The sequence below is a fragment of the Leuciscus leuciscus genome (assembly GCF_965113295.1).
Source record: "Leuciscus leuciscus genome assembly, chromosome: 11".
Lineage (NCBI taxonomy): Eukaryota > Metazoa > Chordata > Actinopteri > Cypriniformes > Leuciscidae > Leuciscus > Leuciscus leuciscus.
The window spans coordinates 13931987-13949425 of NC_138735.1; the positions used below are offsets into that span (position 1 = coordinate 13931987).

General features: G+C 47.1%; 2 protein-coding genes across 2 annotated transcripts in view; one reads left to right on the top strand and one right to left on the bottom strand.

Annotated features, from left to right (window-relative positions):
* The window catches only part of acad11 (acyl-CoA dehydrogenase family, member 11), an 89705-nt gene that overhangs the window by 51268 nt on the left and 20998 nt on the right, over positions 1–17439 (top strand). The gene's annotated exons all lie outside the window — the stretch shown is intronic.
* Positions 2468–4905, bottom strand: LOC309509354 (uncharacterized protein). The gene is made up of 2 exons (XM_082183999.1): positions 3886–4905; positions 2468–3744 (listed from the first exon to the last, which is right to left on the bottom strand). Exons 1-2 carry the CDS (start codon positions 4433–4435, stop codon positions 2483–2485), a joined length of 1812 nt encoding a protein of 603 aa, XP_082040125.1. The 5' UTR covers positions 4436–4905; the 3' UTR covers positions 2468–2482.

Here is a 17439-nt window from a genome sequence, read left to right on the forward strand (position 1 = left end):
CTAAATGAAGTATAGTATTATTTACAAACCATTTATTTAGGAGTTGTCAGTGGTTCATAAGATCACTTAGAAAGTGTGAGTAAATTGTTAATAAACTATTTAAATGTACATACATACATCTTATTATTCAGACATATAGTAATAGTTACCTGGTGTGTTAATAAATAGTTTAAAGGGGTCATATAATGGTACATGCACTTTTACAAGTTGATTGTACTGAAATGTGTGTTGGCAGTGCCTGTACACAACCATCATAAAATGACAGAAATCCATCCAGTGGTTTTAAAAAAATCTTCTTATATGTTTCCCCCCATCTCAAATCAAGCTGTTCGATATTGTGACGTCACAAAATCGACGCCCCTCCCACAATTGCTGATTGACAGGAGCGTTTCAACACAGACCCGCCCTTGCTCGTGAGCGAGCTGTCAATCATAGCCCGCGCGGACCGGCGCGGTCATTGTTGATAGCTGGAGCACTGTCTGTCTATGAGCAGAATGGCGGTGTTCTGTTCTTCGGTGCAATAACGAACACAGCAGTCATATTGATGTTCCTTAATTCGAACCGCTGAAGACGCAGTGACTTGAGTTTTTTTTCGAAGGAAATATTACTCACGATCAACGTCAATGCTTTCATGTTTGCGAGCGTGAATAATTTCACACACCAGACTGCTTTATAAACGAGGTCAGTATAAAGCTGGTTTTGCTAAGAAGCTGCTCCTGAAAAAAGGATTGTTACCAACTATTCGTGTTCCTGCTGCACCTCCAGGAGAACTGAAGTGAGTGTAACGTTTTATTAACCTTTATATTAATATTTATATTAATCTTTGCAAATCGCTTGCACGCTTCACGAATGCGGCTATTTTTACACTCAGGGTACATTACGGCATGTTTTCTATGTACGACGTTCTCAATATAATTCATAATCCCACGTTTATAATGAACAACGCGTTATGGTTATTGTGTTATTACAAACGGTGTCCGCACAGAACAGAGGGGCGGGGTGAGCAAAGCTCATTATCATTTAAAGACACATGCACTCAAACGGCGTGCTGAAAACAGAGCTGTTTTTGACCAGGTAAAATTAGTGTTTTCTTACAATACTAATAAGAATTTTTAATTAAAATATATTACAAACTTTTAATTTAGACCCTAAAGAATCATATTAGCTTGTACAAAAATGGCATTATATGACCCCTTTAAAGGGACACCAGGCAAGTCTGAGTGTTTTTTCTCTACGAAGCTCCCCCTAGTGTCTGGTAGTAAATGCTTTCAAACACTCTGTCGTAAAAACGAACTGTTGTCCCTCCCCCCTCGCCACGAGCAACCCAGCTGATCAGCTGTCAACCCAGCTGAGCAGAGGAACCGGCTATTTCAAAACCAGTTATGTCTACCGAGGCAAGTAAAGCAATATTTTCTTTCCAACTGATGGCGATTTATTTTATTTTTTTGTCATGCATACTAGTATTTTTACCGGGAACGAACGATATGAACCAGGCGAACTACTGCTTTCACGTTTGTTTGTTTTTGGGAGAATGGGCATGAGCATAAAAAATATATATATCGGAGGCTAATATTTGTCTAAAGTTATATTATTAAGGTCTATAAGTTCATCTGGTAGAATGACGGTTTACCTTTGCTTGTCTAAGAAAACATCAGAACGTACTCGGTTACTAACGTAACCTCGGTTCTCTCTAGAAGAGGGAACGAGTACTTGCGTAAGATATCTTACGCTAGGGGAAAACCTCTTTTCCTCGAGATATTGAAGCCAAAAATTATCCTTAATTTTGCAATAATGTAAAACGCATTGCAGCAGCATGCAGACATGGGCGAGACAGCTCGCGCGCCCATTGGCTGCTCTGCGGCAACTGCACCAGCCTATCGATAGAGGCTCCTCATGACGTCAGAACCAATGAGGGCGCTTCGCGCCCATTACGTCATGTCCCGCCGAAATCGGGTGGGGCCAGGGCTATAAATACGGCCCAGAGAGGCTGGTTTGGTCAGTTTTTCATCGCTGAAGCGAATCAGAACATGACGCATGCACGGCAAGATACGCAAGTACTCGTTCCCTCTTCTAGAGAGAACCGAGGTTACGTTAGTAACCGAGTACGTTCTCTTACGAGAGGTCTCTCGTACTTGCGTAAGATATCTTACGCTAGGGGAACACAATGTAAAACGCTGTGCGTGCTTGAGATATAACACTAAAGTCCCAAGGGCAGGTGCCCGGGGCTCATACAGTGCCTAATCACAAGGGACTCACAGAGAATCCGGGAAGAGGGGCTAGAATAGCATCATTCCTGTAATATGGAGCTCTGATAAGAGCATGTTATATCAAGTGTTCCACACAGCCAGGGCGAACTCGGCCTGGACTGGTAAATATGGGGGACTTACGCACTGCCCACAGGAGTATACAGACGATCCGTGATCGACGCTCTAGCAGTTTCAGCATCCCGAGCCGATAGCATCGGGCGGGCAATACTGAACAATTAAATCGAGAGCAATCTAGCTTGCAAAGCGGGAACCTCGAGGTTATAAAACCTTATAAATGTAGACGGGGAGGCCCAGCCTGCCGCCATACAGATATCTTGCAAGGCAATCCCACTGGACCAAGCCCACGACGAGGCCATGCCTCTTGTGGAGTGCGCTTTGACACCTATCGGGCATTGCAGGCCCCTGGATGTGTAAGCTAGCGCTATAGCATCAACTATCCATCTGGATAGACTCTGTTTTGACGCAGCTAGTCCCTTAGAACGTCCGCTGAACAAAACAAAGAGCTGCTCTGTCTGTCTGAAAACAGATGAGCGAGACACATAGGCCCTTAACGCCCTGACCGGGCAAAGGAAGCCTGCGTCCCCTTCCTCTTCAGATACCGGCAGGGCCGACAGGGAGATCACCTGTGCCCTAAACGGTGTATTGAGGGATTTAGGAACATATCCGTGCTTTGGTTTGAGTATGACTCTCGAGTCATTCGGCCCAAACTCCATACACGTCGCGCTCACTGAGAGCGCTTGCAAATCCCCTATGCGCTTCACTGAAGCGAGAGCCAGAAGAAACACTGTTTTGAAAGACAAGAGTTTCAGGTCTATTGACTGTATTGGCTCGATTGGGGCACCTTTCATGGCTTCCAGAACCGTGGAAAGGTCCAAAACGGGAACTGAGGGTGGTCTGGAAGGGTTCAGCCTCTTAGCTCCTCTAAGGAAGCGAATGACCAGATCGTTCCTTCCTAATGACTGGCCAAGCGGTGGTTCAGCGAACGCTGCTATGGCCGCCACATAAACTTTGAGCGTGGATGGGGTTCTGCCCTTATCCAGAAGCTCTTGTAAAAAAGGAGAGAACCTCCGGCACCCCACAGCGTGAGGGTGAAGTGCCACTCGCTGTACACCAGCTAGTGAACACAGACCATTTGAGGAATAGAGCCGCCTCGTAGATGGAGCTCTAGCCTGCGTGATCGTGTTTAACACTCCCGCTGGGAGGTTAACGGGTACCCGTTGATGGCCCACGCATGTAGGGACCAAAGCTCCGGGCGAGGATGCCAGATCGAGCCGTTCGCCTGCGAGAGGAGATCCCTCCTCACCGGTATCGGCCACGGGGCGGTACTCGTCAGCTGCATCAGGACTGGAAACCAGACTTGGTTTGTCCAAAATGGGGCGACGAGTAGCACTGGGCATCCGCTCTCCCTGATTCGCTCTAACACCTGGGGTAGGAGCGTGACAGGGGGAAACGCATAGAGTTTCCAGAGAGTCCAGATCTGTGCCCAGAAAAGATATTTTCTGACTGGGAGACAGTGAACTCTTTGCCCAATTGACTGTGAGACCTAAATTCTCGAGGTGATCGAGTAATATGGTCCTGTGTTCTATGAGCTCCGACTGTGATGCCAGCGGGGCCAGACGTGAGCCAGCGCATCCCTGCTCTTGGAGAAGAATTCCTGACAATGAGCGTTCTCTTGAGACGCAAATAGGTCTATTTCCGCTCTGCCAAATGTCCTCCATAGCATTTTGACTGTCTGTGGATGTAAAGACCATTCTCCTGTCGGCAGATTGTTTCTGGACAGTCTGTCTGGTCCCACATTCAGATGGCCGGGCACATGCGCTGCCCTGAGCGAGCGCAGATTGTGCTGAGCCCAGACCAGGAGGCGTTCCGTCAGCCTGTGAAGGATTCTGGATCTGATACCTCCTTGGTGATTTATATAAGCCACCACTGACATGTTGTCCGAACGGACCAAGACGTGGTGTCTTTTTATCTGGGGACAAAAGCGCCTCAGCGCGTTGTCGACTGCCATCATTTCCAGGCAGTTTATATGCAGAAGCTTTTCCCGTTCCGACCACTGGCCGAATAACGGTCTGCCCTCGAGCAGCGCTCCCCATCCCGAGGTTGAGGCGTCCGTAGACACCACCTTCACACTCGAGGAAGTCCCCAGGAGAAGCCATGAGACCCAGCATCCTTTGAAACTTTTTGAGCGGGGCTAAAGCGCCGTGGCGAAAAAATCTCTGTCATGCGCTGAATACTTAGTCTGCGCTGCGGCGACAGCTGTGCTGTCATAGACAGCGAGTCCAGATCTGTGCCCAGAAAAGATATTTTCTGACTGGGAGACAGTGAACTCTTTGCCCAATTGACTGTGAGACCTAAATTCTCGAGGTGATCGAGTAATATGGTCCTGTGTTCTATGAGCTCCGACTGTGATCGAGCTAGAACCAGCCAATCGTCCAAATAATTCAGCACTCGTATGCCTCGGAGCCTGAGGGGTGCGAGCGCTGCATCCATGCACATCGTGAATACGCGAGGTGCCAGGGATAGGCCGAATGGCAGGACTGTGTACTGATATGCCTGGCCCTCGAAGGCGAATCTCAAAAATCGCCTGTGACGTGACGCTATTTGTATTTGAAAATAAGCGTCTTTCAGATCTATCGACATGAACCAGTCCCCTTTTCAAATTTGCGAGAGGATTTTCTTGGTCGTGAGCCTTCTGAACCGTCGTTTCAGAAATGCTTTGTTTAGTCGTCTTAGATCTAAAATGGGTCTGAGACCCCCGTCTTTTTTTTTTTTTTTTTTTGGGTACCAGAAAATATCTGCTGTACATGCCCCCTTCGCTCTGAGCTTGTGATAGGGGTTCTATAGCCCCTTTGCTCAGTAACTGCGCTATTTCGGCCCAAAGTAGGTGTGCTACTTCCTTTTTCACCGTAGTATCGATTCGCGCCGCTTTGCGTTGCGGGCGTCGACCGAACTGTAGCGAATAGCCTCTTTCTATAATGTCTAGCACCCACTTCGAAACCCCGGGTAGCCTTGCCCATGCGTTTGCACGAATGGCTAGGGGTTGAATGCGAAGCGCGCTCTGGTCGCTCAGCGACAGAGGGGCTTCAGTGTGCTGCAACATAAGCGTCGCGCTTATGACATTTGAGGCAGGGGGCGCGCTGATAACAGCGGGCAGATTGCCCGCGCTCGACTCCTCTGCGGTGGTCAACCGAGAGGGGGAGGGCTGGGCGAGTCCCGTAAGACCTGTCATGTCTATGTGTGAATGTGGGCGTGGGATAGCGGGCACATTTACAACACTGAGAGCATTGTCTGCCTGAGCAGAGCGAATGCATGTTGGTTTCGTTTTACAGAGACCTTGAGACATGCAGAACGTAGTGTTTGTGGGCACTGGGCAGTGGGCACATTTACCACATTTAATGCGCAATCGATCTGGGTCGATTTCATGTGCGCGAGCCCTGTGCGACGGGCTGTGTTTCTGTGTAGGAATGAGCACTGGGCAGTGGGCATTTTGACTACACTCATAACACCATCGGCCGTGGCCGGAACACCAGAAAATACACTCTATGGGATTTATCTGGGTAGCCGTAAAGCGGCGTTTGTGTGCAGGCAAGCGGGCTGTGTCGCCGACTTGTTTACTGCAGAATACACTGGAACAGTCGCATTTACTGGAACTGAACGAGCGAGAAGTTGCCATAGAAACAGAGAGCGTCAACATGCTGGCGTTCGTTTGCAGGCGTGCGTGCATTACAACAGGCTCGCTCACTGCAGTATGACATTTCCAGTCGCCTGAACTTCAGAGGGGAATGAGAAATAGAATTCGGCCCGGCCGCAGCAGGACATTAACACTCTTTTCTCCTTTCGCCAGTGACGCACGGGAACCATAGAAACGGTGTTTGGGTGCAGGCGAGCGGGTTGTACAACGCGCTCGTTGGCTGCAAAATGCACATCTGCAGTCGCCTTTCAGGGAACTGACAGAGCGAAGCATTGGAGGCATAATTAATCTGCCGTTAGACCGAGATTCGAACCCCGGTCTCTCGTGTGAAAAACCAAAGATTCCGCCACTGAGCCACAGGGGGGAACACAAAGGCTTTCAGATGCACGAGCATATAAGAGCGTCAACATGTTTTCTTCGGCGTTTGGTTGCCGGCGCTGCAATATTTATATTTCCAGTCGCCTGATCAGGGAACTGAGAAATGTGTGTGAAAAATTCTGGTGATTGACACGTGAATGGGGCGCAGAGGCAGGGTAGCTTTCTTGTACGTAAAGAAAAACTAACCCCGACCGTCCGCTTCCAGCCTCCCCTGTGAACGGCGCATTTTGCGCGGCCCGAACAGAGGGAGAGAGAAAGCTAGCCCCGTGACCGTCCGCTCCTGACATCTCCTGTGAACGGCGCGGTTTGCGCGGCTCGAACAGAGGGAGAGCAGGTATCATCCTCCAAGCAGGCAAGGCAAGCGGGCGCACCGGCGAGCTTTGCGGGTTGGGGGGGAAAGGGGCGTCTTGAAAAAGACGCCCGGCTCTTTTAGTGCAATGAGAGTGTGTGTCGCGGCGGCGAACACACACACATACACAAAACACAGTAGCAGAGAAAAGGATATGTACGCCGGAAAGCGTCAGTAGAAACGGCGACTGAAGGCGGCGAGATGTCGACCAGCAGCTTCAGATGCACTAATCCCGCTGGGTGCTTGACTCAGACGGCGCGGCTTCCGATGCGAAGGCCCGCTGAAGAGATAAAAAACTGACCAAACCAGCCTCTCTGGGCCGTATTTATAGCCCTGGCCCCACCCGATTTCGGCGGGACATGACGTAATGGGCGCGAAGCGCCCTCATTGGTTCTGACGTCATGAGGAGCCTCTATCGATAGGCTGGTGCAGTTGCCGCAGAGCAGCCAATGGGCGCGCGAGCTGTCTCGCCCATGTCTGCATGCTGTTGCAATGCGTTTTACATTATTGCAAAATTAAGGATAATTTTTGGCTTCAATATCTCGAGGAAAAGAGGTTTTCCCCTAGCGTAAGATATCTTACGCAAGTACGAGAGACCTCTCGTAAGAGAACGTTTTTTCTAGCTCGATCATGATATGTGCAACATGTTTATTGCCTATTAGACGCGTTGACTTAGTGACATAAAATAAAAGTGTAAGTTACACAAATAAAACTGACAGAGGAACGGACAAATAACTACAGAAATCAAACGTGTTTGCTAATGACAATGCTAATATCAAAGTTATAGTATCTAACGTCAGCGTACTAGTAAGCCTGTAACAGACAGCGATCATAATAAAAACCTTTACAGACAATAGCAAACATCCTGAGGTCACAATTACTTGAAATTTAAATATTAAACACAGTTTATTCCAAAGATACTTACAAGTGCAACAGCAGGATCAGCATCCGTTTTGCAGGCTTCTGTTTCTCTCAGTTCTCATTCTGAAAAAGCCGGTCCGATTTACTCGAGTCTGACTTCTTGCTCGGTCAGTCTCCCGTTTCCTCTTTCGTTGGTCCTCCGACAAAGATTTCCTAGCTTTCTGCTTCTTTTTTACAGGCTCAGCCATAACTCAATCTATCGTTGCCCTTTGCTTATAGCTAGCCGGTGCTTGAATGGGGGCGTGTACGTGTGCAGTGCCGTCAAGCAATTCGTTACATCGCGAGACCTGATATCACGCGATACTTCCTGACGGCGAGGCCGCCGACCCGCCGGCCCAAAGTTGCAAGTGAGTTTTTTCCGCTCTCGGGCACCAGGGGTGTGCGAAACCACCACCATTCAACCCAAAATAAGTAATATAACCATTCCACTGACTCCGAAGCTGTTCAGTTAAGGTTAAAAAGTTACCTAGAGCAGTGGTTCCCAACCTTTTTTTGTCTGAGACCCCCTTTTTCCCAAGAAAATATTTTAGGGCCCCCCTTCACATTTAATGATATTTTCGCTCTTGAAAGCTTGCAGCAAGGATGACAAAATATGTTGTTTTCAAACAAACGGTATGTTTACTATAAACAGATATGTTTATGCACAAATAATAGCCTATAATATTGAAAATACAATAACAAAAACATTAGTAGGCCCTTTGTAATTTAAAAATGTAAGCCTAGGAGTAGCCTATAAATTTGCCCTATTTTAAATGCAATAACAAAAATATCAGTATTCACACTTGTGTGTAGGTAAAAAAAGAATGAATATAGGCTATTACTAAATGACTTCTGTCTGGGGCCTCAATACTTGCATGTTATTTGTGAGGCTTTATCAATGTGAGGCTTTATTTTTTAGGCTTTTGGTGCTATAGCGAGCGAGCGATAATAAACTTGCGTTTATTAACAGAATAATGCGTCTTTCGGAAGAACATTGTAGCCGGAACTACTTCTCTCTCTGTGTGCGTCTATGACGAGTCACGCAGGTACTGGGCTACTCCGCAGCGGCAGCGATCCGAACCAGGGTAAAATAGTCCCAATGTAAACACTTATTATAGGTGTACCATAGTGATTCAGGATAAGACAAAAACACGGTTTGGAAAATGGATTCATGATGAACTCGCTCATTATCTAAATTTTGAACAGAAAAAAGTTAAGGACTTTTATTTAATGCAAATTGCTCAAAACTTTTCAAAATATGACGCGACCCCCCACAGAGCTCGCTGAGGCCCCCTTGTGGGCCGCGACCCCCCTGTTGGGAACCGATGACCTAGAGCACCTTTAAAGGTCCCGAATTATGCCCCTTTTCACAAGATGTAAAATAAGTCTCTGATGTCCCCAGAGTGTGTATGTGAAGTTTCAGCTCAAAATACCCAACAGATCATTTTTTACAGCATGTTTAAATTGTCATTTTTGGGGCTCAGAAAAACGCGCTGTTTTAGTGTGTGCCCTTTAAATGCAAATAAGCTGCTGCTGGACGACACAGGGGGCGGAGCTTCATGAGCTCGCGCTCAGTCTCTCAGGACAATTTCATCTCACGGAATGATGATAATATCAGAAACTCTCAGTAACGGTGTTCATTTCGAGTCGGACAATAATGCCTACAGAGTCAGAGTGCTGTATAGAGATGGAACAGGTATAGTTTAGTAGTTTAATTACGGTTATTATAACGTATTTGTCATCTGCTTGTATGTATTCAAGATTCAAGATTCAAGAGTTTTATTGTCATTGGACAGTCTCCTGCCCAACGAAATTTGCAAACAGGGCCACCCAGGTGCAATATAACCATCTACGATAAAAACATATAAAGAGATTAATAAATAAAAAGAAAATTAAATAGACAACAGTAGCAGCATCATTGTTAAAAATCATTGACACACGCGTGCAGACACACAACAGAACGACTGTAAGAATGCAAAGTCAGTCAGTGGTCTGCTTCATTTAAAGTTCTGACTGCCCAGGGGAAGAAACTGTTTCTCAGCCTGTTGGTCTTGCTTTTGAGGGATCTGAACCTCCTCCCTGAGGGCAACATAGTGAACCGGTGATGGTCGGGGTGAAGATGGTCTTTTATGATCGACCTGGCTTTGGTGAGACATCTGGAACTGGCGATGGAGTCCAGGGGCAGGAGTAGACAGCCAATCACCCTCTCCGCGGTTCTGGTGACCCTCTGTAGTCTCCTTCTATCATCCAATGAACAGCCAGCGTACCACACAGGGATGGCATGCACCAATACACTCTCAATTGTGGCTCGATAGAAGGAGACCAACAGATTGGTCTGCAGCCTGTTCCATCTCAGTACCCTCAAGAAATGGAGGCGCTGCTGGGCCTTTTTGACTAGGGCAGTCGTGTTGGCAGCCCACGACAGGTCCCTGGAGATGTGGGTGCCGAGGAACTTAAAAGATGACACCCTCTCCACATTGTCACCTTTTATGCAGAGAGGGAGGGGGTCAGCTTTGCTCCTGCGGAAGTCCATGACCATCTCCTTAGTCTTTTTAGTGTTGATTGTGAGGTTATTCCTATCACACCACGCTGTCAGTCGCTGGACCTCGTCTCTGTAGGCCGTGTCATCATCTCCAGGGATGAGTCCTACGAGAGTGGTGTCATCAGCAAATTTTATTATGGTGTTGCAGGAATGCTTGGGAGTGCAGTCAGAGGTGTAAATGGTATACAGGAGGGGGCTCAGCACACAGCCCTGTGGGGAGCCAGTGCTGAGCGTCAGGGTGGATGAACTCCTGTTGCCAATCCTGACAGACTGTGGACGGTTGGTGAGGAAGTCTTTGATCCAGGTGCACAAGGTGGGGGAAAAGTCCAAGTCGGCCAGCTTGGTTACGAGGATGTCCGGTATAATGGTATTAAAGGCCGAACTAAAATCAATAAAAAGCATTCTTACTGATGTCCCAGGTTTTTCCAGGTGTTGTAAGGCAGTGTGGAGGGCAGTGGAAATAGCATCCTCGGTAGACCTGTTAGCCTTATAGGCAAACTGGTAGGGGTCGAAGCTGTGGGGGAGGCAGTCCTTGATGTGTTTTAGAACAAGCTTCTCAAAGCATTTTGCCACCACAGCTGTTAGTGCAATCGGTCTGTAGTCATTAAGACTGCTGATGGTGGTGGACTTGGGAATGGGGACTATTATTGCTGATTTCAGGCAGTGTGGGACGGTGGCTTGAGACAGGGAGAGGTTAAATAATTTGGTGAACACAGTAGACAGCTGGTCAGCACAGGCCTTGAGCACCTTCCCAGGAATTCCATCAGGGCCTGCTGCTTTCCTCTGATTCACTGCCCTGAACACACCGCGAACCTGTTGTGCCTGAAGAGTGAGTGTATGTGGGCCGGGCTCTAAAAGTGGCGTCGTCAGGGATATATGTGTGGTGGAGATGGTTGTGGTTTTCTCAAAACGAGCAAAGAAGTGATTAAGTTCTTCTGCTAATGAGAAAGTTAATTATGTATTTATTCTGTTGCCCTTATAATTTGTAATGCATTTCAGACCTTTCCATACCTGCCTTGGGTCTGTCACGTCACTGTCAGTGTTGTGTTTCTGTTTTTCTGTTTAGCTCATCTGTTTCCCTGGTTACCCTCATTAGTTCATTTGTATCACCTGTGTCTTGTTAATTACCCTCTCTTGTATCACCTGTTTTCAGTTCATCGGTGTGTATTTAGTTTCCTCGGTTCAGTCTGTCCTGGTCGGTTGTTAGTTATACGTAGGGTGTGTTACCTGCCTGTCATCCGGCCTGCCTGTATGTACCTGTGAGGAAGATTTAACCCTCTGAGGTCTGAGCTGTTTTCTGGGCCCTGGAGGTGTTCTGACATGCTCTGACATTTGTGTTTTTTTCTGTTACTAGTGACATTTTCATGGCTAAAGTCTAATTACACTGTATTCAGCACAAACTCTGCTACAATAATATATCAGCAGCATGTATGTAAAAGTTTGTAGTTTTGAGATAATGACATTTATGCGTGGTTTGTGAAAATACAAAAAAAAATTCTCACTGAAATAAGGCCATGAAACCCATACTGATTATTTCTTCACAAGACTTTTGAAAATTGTATGACATAGCCTAGAATATTTGCTCCAAAACGATGTGAAAATCACCCTGACTGCTCATTCAGATAAGACAATATATTGATTTAAAATTTCTAAGACGTGTTTTGTGTGACAAAGCCATATGCGAAGAGGCGTGATCATCTCATTAATATGTAAGCTTTAAACACCTGAGAAAGACAAAGACACTCCCCTAACTGCCCTATTAGGAGCGATCAGGCCCTGTCATTCAGAGCAACCTTGCACAAAGAATGAGGAGATTTAAAAAATAATGGCTTTTAGATTGTTTGGATTTATTTACAACACAACACAATCCAAAAATACAAATGACAAAAGAGCACATTGAAAACAATGATCCAAAGACAGAGACCTTTGTGCCATTCCTAAAAACATTGTACATACCTTTCATTTCCAAGGTGTTTGATTTTCACTTTACCATGTTCATGTACAGAGACTCATGTGAATGTTGAAGTCAGCAGGACTCAGTTGCATCTGGTCCCTGAAAGAAAAAAAAAAAAGAAAAAACTGTGAACATACTGATATCAAGAGAAACTATAGGGCTGCACGATTTTGGGAATAGATTTGAGATTTTTCTGGTTAAAATTTCTTTTTAAAATTCACAGAATACACACACACACACACACACACGTTTCCAACAATATATAATGAACACCATGTTTGTTGTGCCTTGTAGGCATAGGCTACGCAGTGCTGCATAAAATAATAATAACAATAAATTAAATCTTCCAAAAGATTTCAAGAACAACTACGCTAGAGAAAAATATATTGATTATCATATGTTACTTCAAATGTTTCCATTTGTTATGATGATATGAAATGAGATAATAGTAAAAACATAAAGCCTAATGTTTGGTGCATTTTTCCTTTCAAACGCAATCGCGCTCCAAAATATGATACATTAAAACCCACAGCGCGCTCCAAAATATGATACTCAAACCCACAGCGCGCTCCAAAATATGATACATTCAAACGCCATCGCGCTCCAAAATATTAAACATGGTTATACATATCTATGTTTGAGCAGATATCCACAAACAGTATTTAACAGGAAACACGGGTCTAAATAGTATAATATTCACCATATATCTAGCAACAGTTCAACTGCAATGTGAAGTTTATGCAACAATACCATAAACTAATAAGTAAGAATTTCTTACCTTACATCTTTCTTGTCTTCAAATCGCGTTCTTCTTCTTCTGAGGTAAATCCAATGTAAGCTCAGACGTGTCTTCCAAACTCGACGAAAAGCAGAGACTTGTGAAGTGTTTTGGTGTTTTGTGTTTGAGGTAACGAGGGCGTTCGCGTCCCATGTGGAGATTTGCATGTGAATCTCTTTTGCGCGAGTGGGCGTGTCGAATTAAAAAGTAATTAGCAAGCGTTTGAGATACTGGACCGTTGGTTTTATACAAATTACTTAAACAGAGAATATTTGTTTTCAGTTTGAATCCGATCATTTAAAAGTACACACTTAAATGTGTATAAAGGTATATGGCTCATAAATGTGTGAGAAGTATTCGCTGAGTTTTGTTTCAGTTTATAGACGTGCTCAAGAAAAAAAAGTTCACCGCGACGGAGAGGCAGAACGCACACCCTGTTTATTTTCTTTATTTTACAAAAGCACAATGTTTTGATTTGATTGTAAGTGGACACATACAAAAGTAGAAATATCACAGATTATTTTTTTATATTTCTTTTTTCTGTATAACCATAAATGACGGAGTAATTTAAGTTTATGTTGCTGCTATGTGAAAAAAATCCAGCAAAACGCGTCGACGCGTTTCTCGACCTCAGAGGGTTAAGTAAATCGTTTGAATTGGAGCCTTTGGTCTTTGAATCTCCTTTAACCTGCACCACACCCGTGACAGAACAACCGACCTGACTAAACATGGAGCAAGGGAGTTTGTCTTTGGAGGAATATGCAGAATTATACCTTGACTACTTTCAAGATGTGAGTAAAGATCCACATATTCTAAAGATGACGTTTTGGAGTGGATTGAGCAATCCACTAGAGCAGATGCTCTTGTGGGGTGATTTTCATCTCCCCTTCACGGAGTTCATCGACCGCACTCTGTGGGTGTGTGGCTCTTCCCTCACAGTGGGAGTCGTGGACGATCCACTCATCCAGCCTGACCCTCTCGTCCAGCCCGATCTCCCTTCTCCACCACTTATGTCCAGCTCAAGGCCTTCTTCGCCGCTGGTCCAGTCCAGCTCAGAGCCTTCTTCATAGCTGGTCCTGTCCAGCACAAAGCCCTCACCGCTGGTCCAGCCCAGCACAAAGCCTTCACCGCTGGTCCTGCCCAGCACAAAGCCTTCACCGCTGGTTTTGCCCAGCACAAAGCCTTCATCGCTGATCCTGCCTTCTTCGAAGCCCTCTTCACCGTTGGTCCCTTCCAGCCCAGAGCCCTCTTCACCGCTGGTCCCGTCCAGCCCAGAGCCTTCACCGCTGGTCCCGTCCAGCCCAGAGCCTTCGCCGCTGGTCCCGTCCAGCCCAGAGCCTTCGCCGCTGGTCCCGTCCAGCCCAGAGCCTTCACCGCTGGCGCAGCCCAGCTCAGAACCGTCCTCGCTGCCCAGCTCAGAGCCCTCCTCGCTGCCCAGCTCAGAGCCCTCAACGCTGCCCAGCTCAGAGCCCTCAATGCTGCCCAGCTCAGAGCCCTCAACGCTGCCCAGCTCAGAGCCCTCAACGCTGCCCAGCTCAGAGCCCTCTTCGCCGCTGGTTCCGCCCAGTTCAGAGCCCTCTTCGCCGCTGGTTCCGCCCAGCTCAGAGCCCTCTTCGCCGCAGGTTCCGCCCAGCTCAGAGCCCTCTTCGCCGCTGGTTCCGCCCAGCTCAGAGCCCTCTTCCCCGTTGGTTCCGCCCAGCTCAGAGCCCTATTCCCCACTGGTCCCATCCAGCTCAGAGCCCACTTCGCCGCTGGTCCCATCCAGCTCAGAGCCCGCTTCATCACTGGTCCTGTCCTGACCAGAGCCGCTTTCGCCCCCTGCCTCTTCCAGTCCAGTGTTAAAACCTGATATTTCCCCAAAGGAATTTTGGGGGGGGGGCTATCAGTCATCCCTGCCATGGCCACCCGAAGGGTCCGCACCGCCATGGCCACCCGAAGGGTCGTCCCTACCATGGCCACCCGAAGGGTCCTCTCCACCATGGCCACCTGATGGGTCGTCTCCGCCCTGGCCACCTGATGGGTCGTCTCCGCCCTGGCCGCCCGAGGGTCCGTCATCTCCACCATGGCCGCCCGAGGGTCCGTCATCTCCACCATGGCCGCCTGAGGGTCCGTCTCCGCCTTGGTCGTCTCCTGCTCTGCCATGGCCGCCTCCTCAGCATTATCCACCTGGACCGCCCGAGGGGTGGTCTCCTGCTCCTCCGTGGCCACCCCCAGGGGACGTCTCCGCCCTGGTCCCCCGAGATGCTGGTACCGTCCTGGAGTCCTCGGTCCCTAATAGCCCTCCGGAGAGGACTTCAGGACGCCCACCCCCCCTCCCTTATTTCTTGTACGGCGCGAGGACGCGCCTGCCGGGAGGGGGAGGTAATGTCACGTCACTGTCAGTGTTGTTTTTCTGTTTAGCTCATCTGTTTCCCTGGTTACCCTCATTAGTTCATTTGTATCACCTGTGTCTTGTTAATTACCCTCTCTTGGATCACCTGTTTTCAGTTCATCGGTGTGTATTTAGTTTCCTCGGTTCAGTCTGTCCTGGTCGGTTGTTAGTTATACGTAGGGTGTGTTACCTGCCTGTCATCCGGCCTGCCTGTATGTACCTGTGAGGAAGATTTAAGTAAATCGTTTCAATTGGAGCCTTTGGTCTTTGAATCTCCTTTAACCTGCACCACACCCGTGACAGGGTCGTTGTCTGAGAGGTGGTCAGACAACTTATTTGCATAGTCCAGTTTGGCCTCCCTGATGCCCCTCTTGAGGTCTGCCCTTGCCCTGCTGTACATAGCCTGGTCCCCAGATTTATAAGCAGAATTTCGTGCTTTTAGCAGAGACTGGACCTTACCCGTCATCCAGGGTTTGCGGTTAGGGTAAATCACAACACGCTTTTCTATGGTGACGGTGTCCATGCAATGAGCGATGTATCCCAGTACAGCCTCTGTGTGACTTGTGACAAGGTGTTAATAGTCCTGATGATGGGCTTTGTTCTTCTCCTGAGTGGTATGTAAGCCGGAATAAGGAGCAGGGAGAGATGGTCTGACATACCCAAGTGAGGGAGGGGTACGGATCTGTAAGCTTGCTTGATATTTGTATAAACATGATCCAAGGTGTTGTTACCTCTAGTAGGGCATTTAACATGTTGAACAAATTTAGGCAACACAGTCCTTAAACAAGCTTTATTGAAATCCCCTGCAATAATGTGTACTCCCTCTGGATATATACGCTGCTGTTCAGAGATTAAGTTGTGTAAATAAGCAAGGGCTGAGCTAACATTTGCAGCCGGGGGTATGTAAACCGCAGTTATTAGCACTACAGACAGTTCTCTGGGCAAGTAAAATGGCCTGCACATGACGGACATTGCCTCTATGTCCGGGGAGCAGACTGTGGTGACAATTTTACTGTTCATGCACAAGTCGTTATGAATGTAAATGCACAAACCTCCTCCTTTGCTTTTCCCAGCTGAAGCTGTTCTGTCGCACGGTGCATCGTGCGGCTTGCTAGCTGCACTGAAGCATCGGGGATGTCCTCCCGGAGCCACGTCTCCGTCACTACCAGGATGCAACAATCCCGGACAAATAAATTTCCTACGAGTAGTGCTTCCACTTCGTCGATTTTGTTCACGATCGAACGGGCGTTTGTCAGAAAAATGCTGGGGAGCGCTGGTTTAAAGGACTGCCTCCTTAGCCTGGCTAGCTGGCCAGACCGGCACCCCCGCTTCTGTTTGCGCTCTTTACGCCGCCTGCGCCGCTTCACAGAGCCGACAACAGTCCATAGAGCATCTGCTGGTCTTGTTATCTCCGGTGGGATATTGTTGGATCTCTGGTAGTCATTAGTTATGGGAACCTGGCAATTGTATCCGATGTTGTACAATTCCAGTTGGCTGTACTGAAGTTTAGCTCTACAATAGTCCGTTAAATAGACCACGAACAAAAAGAAAAATACACAAAAACAGCACCTTGGTGGTGAGCCTGAAGCCACAGCGACCGCGCGCGCCGCCATTCTGGTTAAGTGTATCCATGTATCCATTATTTATTAATAGCCTACAAGTCTGCTGTTTCGGACCAGGTCCAAATGATGATCAAACATATACTGATGAGTTTAATAAAGTTTATTGTACATCACACAAAAGATGAAGCATCAGTTTTACTTCAGAAAATCACTGTAAGAGCTGAGTAAACAAAGTAAGTTATAAGAAGTGCGCAAGTACATAAACGAATTTCGGTAGAGTTGAGGGAGCATTCCTGTGGGCGGAGGTTAGTCAAAAAATGGTTCTAGTGACGTCATTAAAGAAGGAAGTAGAGGGATGTAGTCCAAACGAGCTGTTCGATGTAGGCGACTTCTGTTAAATAAAATATCTCGCTTGGCATTGAACTTTGAGCTTTATAATTTTACAGATATTATTTATGCTCTAACAGCAACATTACACATTAACTAAAGTTTGAAACATGGGATCACGAAGAACGGGACCTTTAATAACATGTATTTATACTGTAATTCATGATTAATTCAGGTAGTTATAAAGCATTTAGTAGAGGTCAGTTAACTATTTTTGTGAGCTCCTCTAAAGTGAGGACTAGTTATGCCTTGTAAAGCAT

Bases quoted from the DNA above. Each gene is read 5' to 3' on its own strand.
- LOC309509354 (XM_082183999.1), bottom strand. From the start codon at position 4,435: ATGCTGGGTCTCATGGCTTCTCCTGGGGACTTCCTCGAGTGTGAAGGT. The intron at 3,745-3,885 runs GTCTGGCCCCGC...TTCTGGGCACAG, and splicing joins GCAGGGATGCGCTGGCTCAC to ATCTGGACTCTCTGGAAACT.